At 40.6% G+C, this 20,174-nt stretch overlaps 1 protein-coding gene across 2 annotated transcripts in view; it reads left to right on the forward strand.

Moving 5' to 3' along the window:
* The first annotated feature begins 3,595 nt into the window (after positions 1–3,595).
* The window catches only part of prex1 (phosphatidylinositol-3,4,5-trisphosphate-dependent Rac exchange factor 1), an 86,720-nt gene continuing 70,141 nt past the window's right edge, over positions 3,596–20,174 (forward strand). The window contains exon 1 of one of the 2 annotated variants that reach the window (XM_036008417.1): positions 3,596–4,035. In XM_036008417.1, coding sequence (XP_035864310.1) covers positions 3,892–4,035 — 144 coding nt within the window. In that variant the 5' untranslated portion in view covers positions 3,596–3,891. The remainder of the gene's footprint in view (positions 4,036–20,174) is intronic. The other variant, XM_031286480.2, reaches the window with a different exon arrangement.

A 20,174-nucleotide genomic window follows, 5' to 3' on the forward strand; every position in this document is an offset into this window, starting at 1 on the left:
ATAAACATGTAAGCGTTAAAAAAAAAAAAAAAAAAAAAAAAAATTGTTTTGTAAATTATATCACCGCTGCTTCAAGGCAAGTAGCTTCAACAGAACAAAGAAACGATTGACGACATTAACCCATGATCTAATTTTACAACTAATTGTCATCTCAGTGCATACACCTACTAAGTCTTCCTCGTGCGAACACACATTTGGCCATCACAGCAGCTGACAGAGCACACAGATATTGCTGTTTATGTATATTTTATATATAATTTTCCAGATGATTTTTGGGACTCCTATGTTGTATTACTGTATGTGGATGTCATTTTTGACACCTGCACTGTCTCTGTGCCAGTCTGAAAGTCATCCTATCTCAACACAGCCACTGCAGTGTGTGTGTGTGTGTGTGTGTGTGTGTGTGTGTGTGTGTGTGTGTGTGTGTGTGTGTGTGTGTGTGTGTGTGTCCACATGTATGCTTGTTCAGCCAGTCAAATCATTTACACTACAAGGAGTCATAGTGACCCCATAAAATTTAAAGAATGATAAATATTCCCGGTCAAGACATAACCCTAGGACTAGTTTACTCCTAAAGCTTGGTTTAAGTTTACTTATGAGGGTAGTTAGAGAGCTCCCAGAGTTTGCATATGATGTTTGCAGGGGTAATATGAAATGATCACAAAGACATTTTAGGTTTGAAGTATCTGCCAATACCAAACCGAACTATAGCACAGTTGAAGTGTCTTGCTCCTCCAAACAAATCTATGGTGATGTATTCAAAGGCCAAAACACTCAATGTAGGTAACAGCATTATATACAGCTTGCATTTTGGCTGGTCTGAGCTATAATATTTTTTTTTAATTTTAAACCCAGAAAGAGAATCTTTAACTTTCAGATATATATTCGGTTTGGATAACAAATGTGCAGCTTTGCCTTCACACATTTTAGTAACTTTTTTTGCTTCACTTTATTTTCTCACTTCTGTTTACTCACACTGTACTTTGGTTTTGATTCAAGCCCTCTCACTGTCTGCCTGTAACAATGTGAATTTATTTATCACAGAGATTGAACAGGGCAAACACCTCTAGTTTCTTTGTTGTATTGGAAAGTCTTAATGCACTGAGCACATTTTATGTTTATTTTCTATTCCCTTTGGTTACCTTACATGTCCTTTTGTACTTTTGTGCATTTTGAAAGAAAACCCTGCTGAAGGAAGTTTTATCTTGTGAAATATGAATGAAGAAGAGGCGTCATGGAGTTTTTAACCTGTCATGTCTAATTGTATGACTCACTTTTTATGACAGTGCTTTATGCACATGCCTTTATTTGGAAGGAAAAAAGTACATTAAATATGCTTCAGAGAAACTACATACAATCAGTTATACATTGTATCCTATGTTACTCCTCTGATGTTTGATCATATTTAAAGATTTGCCATGTACAGAAGCGGAGGATAATATGTAAATATATGACAGTGTAAGGCATTTACAAGTTGTCTGTTGCATTCCACATCTGAGATGGCGAGAAAAAGTTATGTATGCAATTATGTGTGGGAGCATCATGGGTATTGAATGTAACATGCATCAATTAAAACTATTATTGACATTTTAATTTTTCCCATTCCTAATATTTGACTTTTTGTAAACAGGATGCCTATGAGGAATACAATTTAAGTTCCACTTTTACTTTTTAATATTTAATTGATAGACTTTGTTTCCATTCCAGAAGCAACTTAGCCTTTAGATTTAGATCTCAATTGCCATTAGTTAGTTAGAACCAAAATTACCCCTGAATAAAATGCAGACATTTCAATTCTTCTGTTATAATGTGGCCTGTGGCAGAACAGTGGTCTGGTGTATGAGTGCAGTGAAACAAGCCGGATATAATCTTGATAAAACAGCCAACAGCTCCAGTTCGAGACTTCATACAGTCTATGGTCGAGACCTGTGCCAGTAGGTGCAGTGGTTAGTCTAATGTATTGTAGTGGGTATACTGTACTGTATATGTATGGGCCAGAATGGGACTTTTAAAAGTGATACACTTGTATGCACAAATTCACAGCTGAAATACCTTTATTAAGCCTATGCAAAGAAAAGAAAAACCTCAAATTCAAAATATGTCAAAAATATAATGGAAAGTATGTTGTGTGTCATTGCGCATTTTTAAGTGGATATATGGAAATCCTGGAGCTTTCTTAGTGAGTATACCTGCGTATCACGTAGACCACACCACTGAGTAAGTGTGCCTCCATGCACTGAAGCTGTAATGAAATATTAACGTGCTGTAACCGAAAATATCATTTTTACTCGGTCTACCCATAACGGCGAGTCTTGTATCATGTAAGCTTAATAAATCAAGCTTTTCGCCTTCCTTCTTTATGCACCCGTGTATACACCAACAAGGACAAGCCCTTACGCTGTTCATAGAACTGGTTTAAATTGAAAAGTTACCATTTGAGTTCGTATTAATACTGCACCAACCCATCCATGATCCAGATGACAGTAATTTTCGGATTTCCTGGGGGGAAATCGACTCCAGCAGCCCAGCAGCATATTAGGCACGAGACTCAAATAAGCCCGCGTTCTATATGGATGGAGTCAAGGCACGAGACAGTGCACAGAGTAGTGCTTCTTTAACACATTACAAATTAAAGTGGTTGCTACTAGACCTGACTTTGTCCCGGAGCGTGTTACCCGTTTTGAAAGGAGTTATTTATCAGATTACCTGTGCTCGTTGTACCTCTATCCACCAGAGGGCGCCTTCCTCTTAAAATTACTAGCTAACGCTAGCTACAGGTGGGATACTTTTACTGTCTATGATTGTGATAGGTAACGGCAAAATATTTAGCTGACTTAGCTAGCTACTCAACATTATTTAACATTTTTAAATATTTAATAGCGTTAAAGGTCGTCACTCTTAGCTAATTAAATCCTTACTTTAAAACAAACGTCTAGGTACATTTTTCATAAAACCTGAAAGTCGTGTCTGTCTAGCTAAGTTGCTAGCATATAGCTATATTTTTGACTAGGGAGGAATGTTGACATTTGAATTTCTGTATAAACATTATAAATATTAGCTGCCATTTTAATCTTTTAGAATTATTTCTCCACTTAATGTTTGCCTGACAGTAATGTGTCCATCTTACAAATTACATTCATTGTTCAAAAGGGCAAAAAATGCAAAATCGTGACTGTGGGACTCAGTTTAGGACTTTAGTGTGCAACGTTACTGTAAGCTATTTGTTTGAATATTTTATTTCATGTTTTGATATATTTATATGGGTTTAAAGTGTGTTTAATGCATTCCCTAGTAAGCAGGCTGAGTTAAGTGCAGCTGTAATTTCTAGTTCTTGCATGATATATTTATTGTTTACTTTGGAGCCACTCATTTAATATTCCTAGTGTCATTGTGGCACCTAATGACTTTACTTTATAATATATTGAGATGTTTAATTTTCTGTAGATTGTGCAGTACTACAATGTAAGCTATAGCCTTCGGGTACAGATATAGCCTACCTGTAGGCCTAATTGTGAACGTGTTGTTTGTTTGTGTGCTCGCTGCAGAAGTGAGCTGTGGCTCCTGTGTGTGTCTCTGGCACTGGGTCCCTCCTCCTCCTCCTCCAGTCTCTGCCGTCTCTACAGTCTGACTCTGAACTGATCTACTGTTGCCTCGCTCGCTCTCAGCTGGTGTTGCGACCACACAGCCAGGCTCTCCGCTTGTTGTTTGGTACTTTTGGTGAACTTTATCTCCGGCGTGTGTGCTGCGTTGCGCATCACTGCTCGTGAGGATTTTGGAAAACGTGCTGCTGCAAGATGGACTGAATTGCAACAACTCAGCAAAGTGTGGATACTTAGAAAAAAGAAGAGTATTTCTGTAGAGAGCAACGTTTCTGAGGGTTAAATTACCATCATGGAAGAGGACGACGGGCATCATGAGAACGGTATCCACGCCATCAAGGAGTCGGACCGACAGCAGCGGCTCAGGCTTTGTGTTTTAAATGAAATACTCAACACCGAGAGGGATTATGTTCGGACATTGCTTTTCCTTCAGTCGGTAAGTTTGACATTACCTTTCATGTTGCTTATGTTCACGTTCCGCTCTCTCCTTCACGGGAAGAAAATTAAGCCAAACCCTAGTGATACATTTTACAATTCAAGTTTGTCTTTCCTTTTGACAAACATACACGTCTCGTGCGTTGTATTAGACAACTGGTGACATTTTATGAAATGATAGGCTACACTCTTCAATTCGGTATACATACAGTACATTAAATGACACACGTTGCAAGATATAATAAACTTTAATATTTCCCCTCCGCTGTAGCTTTACTGGCTGGGTATCAAGATAAACCACCAACAACGTGTATTGAGTTTGGCGTGAAGTTCTGTACACCAGAGTAGCTTATCTGTTTTGTATCTAATTTTTAATCCCATCTTATTATTATTATTATTATTATATATATAAACATTCTGCAGAGACACACCTCGCAGCTTTGGTTGACAGCCTTTGTTTGCGGCATCTTCACATACAGGCCTACTTTGATTTGACAGCTTTATTCTGAGAGGGCAGCCTTCTGGAGATGTTATAAGCATAGACGTAGCTGTGTCTAACTTGCTGCATTTTAGCCTAATTTTGTCATTGAAAATATGAAGTTAATGTGAGAAACATATTCCTATGCAGATTTGTTAAAATTTAGACATGGTGTTTTCCGCATGGGCATCAATGCTGGGGGGGGGGGGCATCATTCACACCTCTCCATTGTGTGTTAAAGCTCAGGCTCAAACTAATCAAAGGAGAGCTCAATCCACACTTGCTTTGCAAATAAAAAGATATTCATGAGCAGTCACCACACCTCCCTTTTCCCAGACAGAGATAAGAAACCATTAAAGCACAGCTACTTATTCACTCATTGTACATCAGCTGCCTTTGATAAATAGACGTACTGGTAATTTTACACACTCCTTTCAGCCACCAACACAGTGCCAGTATAGATGGCTTCCACCTGCAGGAAACCATTCAATTAGTCACTTCTCCTTGTCATTTTTGTTGTCTTTCTCCTCCCCTCATCCTTGCCGTGTCATCTGTGGTGCTTGCACAGTGCAGGTGGTTTCTGCTTCCAGCTGTGACAAAGTCAGTGTGTGGTTAACTCCAAATTGGCTGCATTTAATGTGACACGATTAACGTGACGTTGTTAGAATGCTTCATTGCTTGCTGTAGGGAAATCACCTCTTTTGTTGCCCTCTCCACATCAAGGGCAAATGTCAGGGTCAGCTACAAAACATAACCCAAAGCTGGTAGGAATTCAGGCTTTTCTTACTTTCTTTGCCATACTGATTCGAAGGTTGACAAGGCAACTGTTGATTGTTATGTTTTACTTGCTGTTTCTTGAAAGAATGAATGATGCAAATTATTCTGTTCATTTTCTAATTTCAACATCTTTTTCAAACATGGTCATGGTTCCCTCTTTCTCTTGTGCTGTCATGCGTTAAGGAACTTCCTCAAAGTTCTTGAAATAGTTCTATTCATCTGTACAGACAGTTCACACTAGCACAATGATTCGAAGACACCAAATTATCATATAGACTTCAAGTCAGTGAAGTATTCCTTTCTCCAGATTATACCCATATAATATAGCTTCAAGATGATGCATGCAACCAAGCCTGAACTCGTTTACTTAATGTATTTAAATTCTACACCATTTGGGGGCCAATCTCGGTGGTACAGTTTCCTTTCACAGTTACCAGGAAGCAGCCATTGCTTATCTTCTGTTACAAGACAGACCAGGCAGCAGAGGGACATGCTCTGACCTCACTCCCCCCCCAAACCCAGTTCTGACATGATAAAGACAAAGCCCCAGTGATTTATTAGAGAAGTCTGGGAGCTTTTTCCTGTGAACATCTGAAAGCTGTCAGTGCCAGTGCCCTCCACCATGCTCCTCCCCATCATCACATCAATTGGCATGTCTTGATTTGAGCCATACGGTGTGTAGCCAGAGGGGAGTCGGGCTTGAGAGATATTCTGTTATCACCTGTGTCTTTGCATAGAATGCCCTTTTATACAACCAAGCCTTCAGTCAGTAAGGCTATAGGGTTTTGTTGTTGGGATTCATGGGTAGCTAAGGATGGTATACTAATTCAATTCAATTCAACATTCACAGTTTGATAGTAAATGCTTCTTTCTGGTAATCAATACTCAAAACAACGAATCATCCTTTTTGGTATAAAAAGGAAATGCCAGTTATGTGTACTGTAAAAACAGGTAGACTGTTTTTTAATGCATCATAAAATGTATCTTGTTAACAAGTGTTTCTGTAGGCTGGAATAGATCCCTACGATTGCTCTCATTACTAGTCATCTTCACATATGGGCACTGTGTAAACAAGCCTTGATGCCAAAGAATGCTGCTCTGTATTAATGTACCCTATATATGATCGTATAATGTTGTGCGTGCATTTAGACCATTCCAAAATCCACTGAATCTCCATATGGAGGACATTGTGGCATCGGGGCTCAGTGGCTTAGATTACTAAGGGAGTACATGGACAAGAGAAATAAGAAATATCAGTCCTCCTCCACCGACACCAATCGCCTTCAAATACCTCCCATGCTCTCCGTCCAGGGTCCAGCTGAGTCTGCTCCCCTTCCCTAAGTGGGAGCCGAGGCTTTGTCACCATGCAGCTCACTGTGGTGTTGATAAGGGAAATCTGGCTGTGGGAACTCAGAACATTTGGTTTCAATAAAGATATAGAGTGGTTCAGGGTGGGGGGTAGGTGGGTTGGAGATGCATAGTCCCTCAGTGTGAAGAGGCTAAAGCAGTGATGGGGAATGAAGAATGCGATTGGTTATAGAATAGAATCAGATTGTTCTCTAAGCAGTTATTTGTGTTTCCAAGACTTAGTTTCATAAGGGATGTTTTCTCACATATTTGACTGGCTGCTTTTTATTAGTCTTGCATTGCCAGACCTTCCTCCACAGTGCTGCGGAGGAGGGTCTGGCTAGTCCACACAGCATTCCGGGATGGGAGAAAAACGTGCTCCGGTTTATTGGCATTCTTTAAACCAATCCCAATCGTCATGGGCGGCCGGACGGAGCCACGGTGCCGCTGCAAAATAGCCTCGGGAAGGAACTTGTTTTGGTGGAACGTGTATATTTTAGTCGTGCTACCGAAAACTCAGATTGGACAGATAGTCTAGCTAGCTGTCTGGATTTACCCTGCAGAGATCTGAGGAGCAGTTAACCATGGTCCTCATTAATCGGCAGGAGTTTAAAATTACAAAGAGAGGTGTTTTTCCCAGTGAAGAAACTGTACCTACGACTGAAAACACAACATGGATTGAGGATGCAATGCTTTCTATTCTCCTGATGCCACTGTCCTATATGGTGAACTTGTGGAACTGACACCACAGCATGACAAACTGTTAATGTATAGATCACTGTAACAATTTCTGCAGTCACACAAGAGATATCAGGACGTTTTAAGTCCAAAATACATTACCATAGCCAAGTGTTTAGTTTTTTTTTTTATGTAGACCCCCTCATCTTCTTTCTTATCTGAGGTCATCTTGACAGTTTTGTTTTCCTCAGGGTTTCCCACCCATGTCAGGGATAGAAATTGAACAGTGGCAGATTGAATGGCAGCTCGCTGTTGGCCGCCCACGTCTCTCTATTGCCCTATCACTGATTTATTTTCCATCTCTCTTTGTGCTCTTCCACAACCTGATCCAATGTGCTGGGGATGGTGGGAGGAGAAGAGGTGAGAAGGGGGTTGGAGGTGTGAAAAGAGGGATTAGAGGATTCAGTCTTCAGTGTGAATCTCCAAATCTATTGCCTCTTTCAGGTGGAGTGGAAGCAGTCTCATCCTTTTTCAATTCCAAGTTTATGGTGATGCTATTTTAGCATGCTTTTGTTGAAGCAAATTCCCTTGTTTGTGTCTGAATTGATCGTTTCTTAGTGCCATAGATTAGTGGGGATTTTCTTCAGGGAAGCGCTTTGTTGATTTAATCCACGCAACTATCTCCGACTATGACAGGAATACGGTCAGTGGCGTCATACCCAGTAGAAGTGAGGGATTTTCTTTTAAAACCATAAAAAAAGGAGGGTTTGCAAACTGCTGTCGCTTTATTTTGACCACACTGACCCATGTTTTAGTAAATCCTGTCCACTTAGGACAACAGTGGAATTGTGTGTTCCAATAAGTTAGTCAGCTTTTGACCTTCCTTCTTAATTCTGAGAAGTGTGAGACTGAGAGAAGGGTGACCAGGAAGGTCTCGTCAGGCTGCGGGATAATAGGAAACATCTGGAAACCCTGCCCTCTGTGACCCTTGCTTTGGGCCACACACAAGTGAGATTACACATGTATAATACTGATGTGTGTTTGTGTGGATAAATGTAATTTTTTTTTTTGGTGTGTAACTGCACGAACACTTTTATAGCCACAGTTTTTTTTCACACCGCTTTCTCTTCTTTTGCTGTTGTTGACTTTTAAATACACCTGTAGTTACTGTTGACAAGACTTGCTAAGCAAACAGGGTGGCACGTGTACGTTCATACAAACACATTATCCGACTGGTGCCCAGGAAGACAGACGTGCAGGAAGCCAGCCTTGAGCTTCCTCTCCAAACTTGAGCCTGTGTCTACCTCTTTCCTTTCTTTTTTCTCCGCTCCATCTCTCCAGCCCTCCCCACTTGGTGGGAAAGACCAACATGAAGTTTCTCTGGGCTAGGGGGGTATAAATAGCTTCAGATTCTAACTCTCATCTTGGCCACAACGCTAGTGGTTTTAGTTCACTGCAACCTCAGCCCCACTGAAGTCATACAAACACAGGCACACATCATATGTATATAGCAAGAGTGAAGGGAAAAAAACAGCCCATGGAGTCCTAACAGCAGGTAGAACAGTTACTATGGCAGACTGCTGGGGTTTTGCAAGGGTTTTTATTATTACTGGGCTTTAAACTCCCTACTGCTGCTTAGTAAGACTTGAGAGATGGGATACAGATACAGAGTCTCATCATATCTTGTAATTTCCAGATTAATCAAACCTTTAAAAGATCAAGGCAAGGCAGCTTTATTTGTATAGCACATTTCAGCAACAGGGCAATTCAAAGTGCTTTACGTGAAACATTAAAGAGCAGTTAAAAACGATAAAAAAAAAAAAAAAACCCCAGACCGGACCATATTTCTTTACCATCTCATCCACCACGGCCCGCAGGAACATGTGACTTTGTACTCTTGTTACCCATAACAAGAGTGGAAATACTTCTCTTTACCTACAGTATAGCTGTCGCTAGGCCTGCACGATTCGGGGAAAAATATGAATCACAATTTTTTTAGCTTAGAATTGATATCACGATTCTCTGCCACCATTTTTTTCTCACAAAGTGTAATGTTTATTGCACACATGAACCATGGCACCTATAGCACCTTGCACATCACCACAAGCCTGTAAATATAGAAGCTTTAATGAAGAGAAGGTAGAGCATTGCAGCGCTTGGGAGCGCTTTAAAACCTTTTTTATACAGTCTATGTTTAAAACTCACAGAAGAAAGTAGTAGCGTTTGTGATGCAGTCGGCTCATAAAATTAAATGAGAATCAAAGTCATAAAAAAAAAAATCCAAAAAAAATCTGTTATTTAAAAATTTAATTGTGAACAGGGTGAATCGAGATCGCGATTTTATAACGATTAATCGTGCAGGCCTAGCTGTCGCTATAAGGCTTAGTTTAATCAGGCGGTATGAAGTTGAAGTTGAACCAGATATGCTGGCGTAGAATGAAGCAAAGGAGAGAGAACTAAACCTTTTGGTTTAAAAATAGTGTGCCCTTCCATTCGATTGATCATGCTAGATGTTATCTACAGGCTTTGGATTTTTGGTTAGAGTTCAAAACAACGTGTCTAACTTGTTTTGTGGGCCGTCTGTTTCCAAACCAGTGGCTGTTGTCAGAGACGTTTGCACTCTAAGACCTGTAGCATTACCTTAACCTGAGGTCAATGCATAAACCACTGCTTTAACTTGCCACTGTGCTCCCTCCCATCTCACTCTGCACAATTGGTACCTTGCAGTGTAGCTTTTGCCACACAGTGCCAGACTAACTCTTCACAATGCAGGGTGTTACATAAATGGGGGTAAATGCCAGTTTCCAACTTAATCTTAGTGCTTTTTTTTTTTAGTCATGTGTGTTGATAAGCCATTTCTTTGAGGCATAAGACTGCAGCAGGAATTTTAAGAATTCAAGTTAACAAGTCTAAACCACTGTAACACCCGGAGGTATGATGTCAAAAAAAAAAACACCTCCTCCTCTTCCTTCCCTCCACCAGATATGCTTTCAGATTGTTACAGCTGTGAATTAGCATAGGAGAGAAGTACATGATCAGTGTGGAAGGGTGGCTTTTGTGAATGTTGACTTAGTTGTCCTTCTGAATCTAAGGTGTGTGGACGTAAGAAAGTCATGAGCTAGAAGCCATTAGTGTTCACTGTGTCAAGTATTAGACCACGCAATGCCAAGAATGCAGAGCAGAGATACTTTTCAGATGCACTGTTTGGTTAACAGGGATCTTTTTATGACTGGAGCAAACACCAAATAAGAGACACTACCACTGTGTATATGAGAAGCGCTGTGAAGTGCTCGTCAACAGGCTGATATATGATACAGTGGATGACCTGGCCTGAATTGTAATAGCGCGGCAACATGAGATCTCGAATGTCCCTTGGACAACACGACCTGGACAAAGTTGGGACATGTAGTTTCTCAGGGTGGATACTGGGTGCAGTAGCTGTGCAGCATGTTTTTGAGAATATCTTGAAGGGTGAATGAATAGGATGGATGGATACCTGACGTGGCATAGACTTTCCCCGGGGAGCTTCTTATTTGGTTTACGAACTGTGGCAGCAGGCTTACGATGTTTGTTTGCTTTCTCAAATACAACCAGATGTGTGGCTTCTTTTTAAGGTCGGAGGTCATTTACCTTGTGGAAAAATGCTGAAAAACAAAACAACCATAGAACAACTTTACACAAAGCTTCTTGGATGTAGAGAATATGGAAAAGAGGTTTGATAAAGCCTGGCTTCAATTACAGGACTGCTGATGTGTTGCCCGATCAGGTGGGTCAGAGTAAAGGCCTGTGTGCTGTCCAGCCAGGAAGCTGCTCACAGGACACAATGGGACAAAGGAGTGTCTCACACACACAACACACACTACCCAACGCAATCCTAAAAGTAGGTCTTCTTTTGTCTTTCATTACATGGTACAGAAGCAGTTTCACAAATCTATTTTGAAGTGGACCGATCCAATCCATCTCATTTGAAATGTTTAAATAAAATTGGTGTCCAGTTATCCAGAGTGGATCAAGTGGACTTACTAATGTAAGATATGTGCACCGGTGGGAGATGTCGCTATGAATGGCGCTTCCTTTCCAGTTCATTCTTGTCTCTTTCATGCATTACTTTGGTCTGCAGTCTTAAAGTAGCATTATCACTTCCTCTGACAGACTGTTGGTTTATGTGTTGTGTCAACACTGAATGAAAAGTGTGTCTAATGATGCCTTGTTCAGCGTAAGAATGCCAATAGAGCGTACCGCGTGTGACAGCCTGAGTGAGAGGTGGAATGATGTAAAAGTGGTGGGAAGATGCACGGAAGACAGAACACTGCTGGATTAACTTTTCTAGCTAATTACCACGACTACGAACAAAGAACATTCACACAGTTGAAAACAAAAAAGGCATATGCTGTAATTTTCTTGTCACTTTGTTAAATATTAGCTCTCAGATAAACAGTTTCCCTTTACCAGTTAGTGGAGATCTTTGTCTATTGATGTTATTTAACCCCACAAGTTAAACAGGCTGATGACTGTTGTTATAAGTGTTCACAACAGCTGCTGACAAATTCTTGGGGCTGGTTGCCGAAGGGCTTTTATTTTGACATTTGTTCAGTGCGATGACATTTTTTGCCAACTAACATGGCATGATTAAAGGCCTGAGTCATACATGCTTAAGCTGTTTCTGTGATGATTGTGTTCTCACATGCTGACAGGAAACCTTTAGGAAAGGTACTACGTTTGACATAATGAATTACCACAGGCAGTATTTGGAAAAAGAATTTTTTGCCTCCAGGTGGTTTACGTAGCCCTTTACAGGATAGACATGTAACAGAAAACAACACCTGTGAGTGAATTGGGGCCCTTGTTTTAATTGGGATTTTACCAGGACTGTTGTCTGTTTTCATCATATGATCACATATCCTTCTGCTGTACTTTTGCTTAAGAGGAAACATTGTGAAAATGATCCTAAGCATCACTTCCAGAAGTGGAAAGTAACACAAGTCGGCCTTAGTGGCTGCCAAAATAAGATATTGAGATATAATGTAGGTCAGTTGCATCAGTGTTTTCAGAGCTAGAATAATAAGACTTTTTTTTTCAGACAGAGAAGGCTCTAACTAGCTGTTGTCTGTCTGTCCGTCCATTAAAAAATGTTCTCTATCGGGTTGTTAAAAACAGTTTTAGTCAGATCTAGTGGGTGTTTTCTATGATCTTCCCCCCTGCTTTGCCAAATGACCATTATTGTGTAGTATGGCACACTCATTTGGTTCTTTCCACTATTTTCTCTCTGTCTGTGCCCTCGACACTGTTTATGTCTGCACAGCTGAGTACAAGGTGTGGCATTCTTAGTTTTGCTTGGTTATGTCACATATATGAAAGCAAACGCATGATTTTTGTTCTGAAACACACAGGTGTTATGGAAACTATAGAACATTTCTAACTGAATGTAGCTTAAATGATCAGCTGTGCTACGTCTTTTTCTGTAGCTGGACTTTGGTCTGTTGGAAGCTTCACATATCTCTGATGGCTCACTCAACACCATACTCACCGCACTCTGATCCAGTCTGTGATTCCCTACGTCTGTCAGCACCAAAAAAACTTGCGTCCAAAACGTCCAGATGGCCTCTGCAATCTGGTCCATGATGTTATCTCCTGATCACCACATGTCACCCCTCAACGGGAACGCCACTCAGAAGGAGGTCCACGGACAAGCCTGTGCTGAGCATCAAGCACTGGCAGAGATGAACTGAAAGATGAACGTTCTCTGTGAAGACAATGTAATTTCAGCAGTGGAGACTTGAATAAATAAACATGTCAAATATAGATAAGGTTAGATAATTTTAACAGCTATTTACATCTAAATTCTCACAAGGGGAGTATGTGAGAACAAGTGTTGCATGCTTCTGTCTTTTGTTCTTATAGATGTGTAATGAGTGACAGAATTGCGAGTGAGTCTTTAATTGTGTGACAGAAACTGTTTAACAACCTGAAAAAGTGGAGATATCATAGGATATTTATAACACACGCTTTCTAAGCCAGATCCAGGCTGAGAGATTTTTCACTGCAAGTGTTATTGAAAGTTTGTATTTCACATATTCATCATCATACATGCATTAATGCAACAGAGCCTATTAGGGCTTGATGAGTGGGCAGTCTTAAACAACAAGAAGTATCTGGTCATTGCTGCCTGTCTGTCCTCTGTGGTCGAGACACTGACACATCCCCCTGTAGTGTTTGGTTTCCGCCCATGTGGGCTACTCAAAGAGCCCTAAAGTTTAAAGTCCTTCAAAGCGGAAGTGAGTGAGAGTGGGAAAAGAAAAAAAAACTGGACAAGACTCAAAGAAGACTTTGTCTTTTGGTGATTGGCTCTGCCAAAAAGGGTTTCTCTTGGAAGACAGCGAGAGACTGGTTGGCGGGTGAAGGGGAGCTGAGGGAGTTTTTGGAGGGTTGGGGAGGGATGTGAATTACGGCTTCAGAGAGAAAGTAGTCTACTAAGGTTTGCTGGGGTCCCTCATTGTGGCAACGCCACGGGCCATTCTCTGGCTCCGCTGCACTCAGGCCACAAAGAGGGGATTTCTTCATTCATTTATTTATTCAATTTCATGCCATGTCGACCCCAAAATGGCCCCCATTCCCTCTCCAAAACTGCCCTGTCCCCCTTTGTGGCTGGCCACCCCAATCCTCTCCCCAAAAAGAGAGACCCTTAATGGACGCATTGTTTTTAGCTTGTTGTTGTTTTCTCTTGGATAAGGAGGGGTAGAGAGTTTGAGGCTGGTGACCTGAGAACTCGCATAGAAAAGTCCTGAATCTGTGGATCTGTGATTCTGTTTGAGGGTTGTTTCAGTAGGTGTGGGAACCGCAGCGAATTGAAAGGCCCGCTGGAAAACCCTGACAAGTGTTAGAGCTTGTGCTTGATATACAGGGTTGCTTGTGAGATATCTGAATTGAGTGAGATGGCCCAGCATTGTTGCTGAATGCTGATGTAGCCATGGGCAATCAAAATAATGCCCCAGTTTTGTCCCCATCATCGCCATCTTTAGTCTCATTATGGAGTAGCTGCTAGAATGAGAGAGGTCTCCTCCCAAAGAAGATAATCAGGTTTTATATTTGAAAATTAAAGCAATGATGTGCTTAGGATGGTGCAATCTGATAAACAGACTAATTCAGTAATGAGCTGCTCTATTAAATGACCCATTACAGTACCTTGCTATTGCTATCCCAAATATTGCATTGCATGTAAATTTGGAAGTAACAAGAAACATAATCCATTAGGTCAATGTCTCATCTCAGTTATTCTCTTTCTCTAGGTTACACAAGAGCATGTTTACCAAATGGAGGTTAATGAACATGAGTGAACTGATTTTAAAGTGAATGGCAGTGACACATCTGAGTCCGATTATAATATCGACCTCTTTGCCTTGTAGGTCAAAAAGCAATTTTAAAGTCCAATGTTTCCAAACTAGCATACAAATATATATATTAGGTTGTAGACTAAAACGTGTGTTTTACCAGGGGTGTTGAAAGGAATCATTGCATAGAGCATCGCGATGCGGACGTGGGCGATTCTGCATTGATGCAGTGACAGACCATAATCGATTATTGCCTACCAATGTTTTTTTTGGTTTTTGCCTTTTGTCTATATGCGGTGTTCAGACTCTGTACCATCAGGAAGTGTGTTTTTTAAGAGCAGATACAATAAAAAGGGGAGTTCATACATATCTGACTGCTTGAATTTGTTGATGAAAACCATGTGTAGTAATGTGTAATAATATCGAGGAGGTGATGCATCGTGATATTGAATCGTCGACAGGATTATCGTAATTAAATCGAAACGTGAGACCAGTGAAGATTCACACCCCTCAACCCTCATTATTTATTAAGTTTGTTGTGTAATTCAGGAGACTATTACAGAAACAGATATTTTTTAGCACTCTATAATTTTTTTTGTACGAAATATTAGAAACCCCTTTCAGTATAATGCACTCAAGTACAATGCCAGGTTTCTCACAGACATTCATTTATCCAGTAATTCCTGTTTAACATGGATAGCCTTTGCTAAATGTAAACATACAAATTAAAAGGATCCTCCCCACCTGACTCTGAGGGACCCTTGAGGCAACATCCCCTGCCAACAGTGTGACAGCAGCTCCAACAGCTTTAAACCAATCTGCATGACCGTACGCCTGACTCACTCCCATGTTGCAACCTGACCTAGTTTGACAATTATGACTGTTTCTAACTTCTCTCTAGTTCATTTTCTATTGTAATTATGAGTGTGTAAAGCTTTTGTGTAAAGAAATACTTTTTAATTGTTAGGATTTGACACGTTAAGAAAGTGTAGGTGATGTGCTTGTTTCACTGTCGGCTCCATGAACTTTACGGTGGTGTTGTTGGGTCATCTTTGTGTACTTGGCTTGGGTGCAGGTAGAAAGCTCTGTTCAGAAGCAGACAGGGCAGACGTGAAGGCAGCATGCCTCTTACTCAGTGTCCAGTCGAGCGAACACTGAACCCACACCAGCATATGGTCCATCTGTATCTTCACACCTTACTGTCTGGCCCCTCTTTGCTCTGATAAACCTCAACATTTAGCAAACACCCCAAACCCAAATCTGACCTTTTGGCTGTTGGACATATGAGATGATGCCTGATGCCTCATATGACACAAGACAAGTTATTGCTGTTAAACAGTGATCACACTGTCTGGGGTGGCAGGTGATGGCGAATGTTTTTTTTTTCTTCAGCCTGCCAAGTACTATAATGGGTGGCATTTGCATGTGTAAATAATGAAGACAATGGATTTTCATTTCTGTCTGTTCCTTTCTATCCAAAGCAATAAGCAACATGATCTTCCACTAGTCCTTTTGTCATCATTGGTGCCTTAAAACATAGACAACATAGTCTCATTACAGTGTGGCTGTGCCACAAAGGTTTAAATGTAAATTCCATCATTTAAATCATTTCAAGTGTATAGAGCACAATGTGATTTATTTGTTTGTTACATTTTGGTTGCATGCTATCACAAAACTGTCAGACTTTAATTAGAACACAACAGAGTTAGCGGCCAGTCAAACATGTCATATACTTCCTTTACACAAAGGCCACACTTCCTGTTCCGAAACAACATCTGCTGCTTTTGTGTCGAGAGGCACTGCTTAATTCTGCAGACTGTTTATTTTCCTTCCCCGCTGAGTTGAACCAATGCCTATCTGCTTGAAAAGAAACTAAGTTCTTGTCAATTATTTGGTTGTCTAAAAAGGTATTTGTTCAGTGTGATTGCTCTGTTTTAGCTACCTGTTTGCGTGTCACACACACACACACACTGACAGAGGCGTATGCACTTCGTCTTTTGCAGTTTAAAAAAAAAAAAAAAACTTGTCTTCACTTTTTCTCGCACATAAGTTGTTGCAATAAAATGGACAGTGACTCAGCTTGGCGGGATCCCCCAACCCTCTCTTCAACCTGATCATGTGCCCATTTAGCAAGTGGCACGTGAGTCAGCTTTTATGTGAAGTGTTGTAAGGGCAGTTTCACACTCGGTCCACTTGGGAGGAAGAGTGATATCTGTTTTGGCACGACAATCCTTTGAAAGTGTGGATAGACTGTGCAATATTCATGACAAAACTGTATGCGGTCTATTACATCTAATGTGCTACTTTTGTAAGGCACGCACTTTTGCTGTCAATGCTTTTTGCATGATATCCAGATCAGTCATGTCCTGTCGTAAGGCACAATTTGGTGTGACAAGGCTCATAATAGTGCAGATTTTCACCAGACGAGGGTTTTGTGCGGTGCTCTTTGCATTCACACCACAGAGGTAAAATGACTCTAGTGAGCAGCCCCAGAACTTACAGTAGCTTTCACATTTGTTGTGGATTTAGTGCTTTTCTGAACCACACCTGTCTTGGACAGGTTTCATACTTGAGTAAACTTACCAAACTCTTGGGCCAAACAGTGTCCAGAAAAACCTCTTGTTGGTTTAAGTGTGAAAACACCCTTGTACAACAGTCATGAGGGCAGAGTTAGGGTGTGGGGTTGTGAAAATGTTTGCATAAAGCTAATATGCTATATAGTGGATTCTGGTAACTTGGGGTCATGTAGGATTGCTCTTTGCTGTTTAATTTAGATCATTATCAGTCACTCTTTTTCTTTTCCTGGTATAAATATGTCCAACTGCATACTTTAGGACAGGATCTTCATCTGTTTGACTTTTGTAGTAAATAACTAATTACATTTTTTTTTTTTTTTTTGTATCTTCATACAATAAACACTGTTTCACCAGCCTGTCATACTTCACTACACTGACAAGAGACCAAGCCATTACATTTTACATTTACTTAGTGCTGTCAGTTCAAACAAGACTTTAGCCGTACAGTTTCTATGTGAAACTGTAAATAAGTACATGGGAGATAAGAAATCACAAAAGTGAAATAAGAGAGAAATTATTATGATTGATCATTGAAATATTTAGCAAAATGTTCAGTATTATAATGCTTTCCATAATGATGTAGGCTAACTTTAAAGTTTTATATTTAAGAAAAAAGCAACCACAGGAATAACGTATAAACTGTTCACAGCTACAATAATCATTTTGTTATATTTTTCCTTTAAAAGAAATGTGAATTTGATGTTGATTTGATTTTTAGTATGACTTATCGACTGCTTCCTTTTTGTTGGACTTCCCTGGCTTTACCATACTGAAATATTAGTGGTACAATTCTGCATTAGTGTCGTACTTGGCAGCTACTTTGTGGTCTATCAAGAAGCTCCATGGTTGTGTTACTAGTCTCCTGTGGGATTGCATCATGAGCAGTTTCCCCTAACAGCCCATCAGCCCTGTGGCAAGAGACCATTGTGTGCAATATCTCTGCTGTGCTCCGTGCAGCAGCTGAGCCCTCTCTGTGCAGCCACTCTGACTCATTATTATGAGTCCAACGGTATCAATAAATGAATTTGTGTCCCCATGTGACCAACGATTATTAACACATTGATTGATGTCATCATTATTTTTAGTTATTCTGAGAATAAAGGCATATTATACACACAATCTGCTGTGATCTATTTAGGGCAACCTGTGCAGGAAAGGCCACAATAGATAAGCCTAGCTGTTTGTTTTTTTTCCAATGAGCTCTAACGTCTATATTTTTTAAAGACCACAGTTTGCTTTAGACACTGTGCTTTTAAAACATCTCCTTGTTCATCTCAGTCAAATTGGGTCGAGAGCTGACCTGTGGCTGAATCAGATTTCAGATACTGTAACTCAAAGACAAATCTGTCCATCTTAACCAACGTAGACAGAGTTATTGTTATTCAGCATACATGTAAATGTAATTCATCAATGTCTGATCCTCCACCCAACATGAACACACACCCTCGGCTCACTGATGACGATGTGTTGTTGTCGGAAAAGAGGCAGACGGGTCACCTGAGAAGGAGATTTGGAAGTAAACAAGGACCGTCAGCCGCATTCTGCTGCCTCTCAGCATGTTGATTAAGAAGTAATGAGCTCAACAACTGCGTCCAGCGGGTAGAGTAGAGTTACAGTGTTTGTGGATAACCGTTGACAACTGTTTGTTTTTCATGATTGATTTTTTTCCCAATAAAAACTGGCTTAGCTAGATACTGTGGAAAGCATGGCTCTTTCAATATTCATCTCATATCTTCATATATTAATGTGTGTGTGTGTGTGTGTGTGTGTGTGTGTGTGTGCGATGCTCTGAGGTATTCTCCTCTCCATGCAAATGATGCATGACTTGTAATATGCTGAGGGTTATCTGAGGGTGCAATCACATCTGCTTCTTTTTGTGTAACCCAAACCAGAGTGGGAAATAGTGACTGTTTTATTTTTGCTCTTTGTTTCGTGCCACATTATAAAGCCACTCTGGACATGTTATGACATGTATTGGTAGCCTGTCATCTTACCAAGCTACAATTTTTAGGTTGTGGAGGAAGTCAAAACTAATCAGTATCCTGTAACTTCCGCTAAGTGTGACTGACTTGTCTGTTCTCTTGGCAGGGAGTTACTTTCACTGGTGGTCATTACTGTTAAGGGCTCAAGAAATAGCTGAATATGAAAATCAGTCCAGACTGTAGTTTGCCCAATTATGATGCTTGGCTTTCCAAGCACATTGAACTGCTGTCCATCAGATGTCAACATCCTTCCAATTATACCCACAATACCTTCCTTTGGGGAAATTTGCTGTTCATTCATTCTCATGCTTGGTGTGAATGCCCAGTTTAAGCTCTGTTCTATTGTCAACTCTGGCTCTACTGAAGCTGGTGTCTCAGTCATGTTGGTGGTGGACCGGGAAAGCTTCCAAATTTCTCTCCAAATAAACCTGTGTGCTTTGTGATGGAACAATGAAGACAGCCAATACAACCCTGGGTGAGATGGCCATGTTGGTGCGAGACTTTGACTGAAAGGATCTCTTTGTTGCTCCTTCCCTCCATCCTCTCTGCTGATCCCCCTGTCACCACATCTGTGTGGCACATTGTTTTTAAAGAGTGAATCCTGCCTGGATGATAAAGAGTGAATCCTGCCTAGATGATAGATGTCAATAAGGAGTGACTCCAAAGTCTGGATACTTTTATTTATTTTTTTACCTCTGTTGCACCCCTGGTCCCTGGTCCCTTTTCCTTTATTGTTTTTATCCTTTGCTATCTCCTGTGCCCTGCTCTCCTACATCATGACTGAGTAAAAGCCTTGTTTCCTGCCTCTTCTTGTCTTTTCTGCCAGGGAGCAATCTCACTCTCACATGAGTGACTCCTCCAGTGTGGGCATGGTACAAGTTGCCATATGGGAGGTTTAATTAGTGTATGCCTCAAGCATAATCAGCTCCCTCCCAAAACCAGTCAAGAACACAACAACTAGTGCTTCCCTTTAA

This window comes from Sander lucioperca, chromosome 12, assembly GCF_008315115.2.
Source record: "Sander lucioperca isolate FBNREF2018 chromosome 12, SLUC_FBN_1.2, whole genome shotgun sequence".
In the NCBI taxonomy this organism is placed as follows: Eukaryota; Metazoa; Chordata; class Actinopteri; order Perciformes; family Percidae; genus Sander; species Sander lucioperca.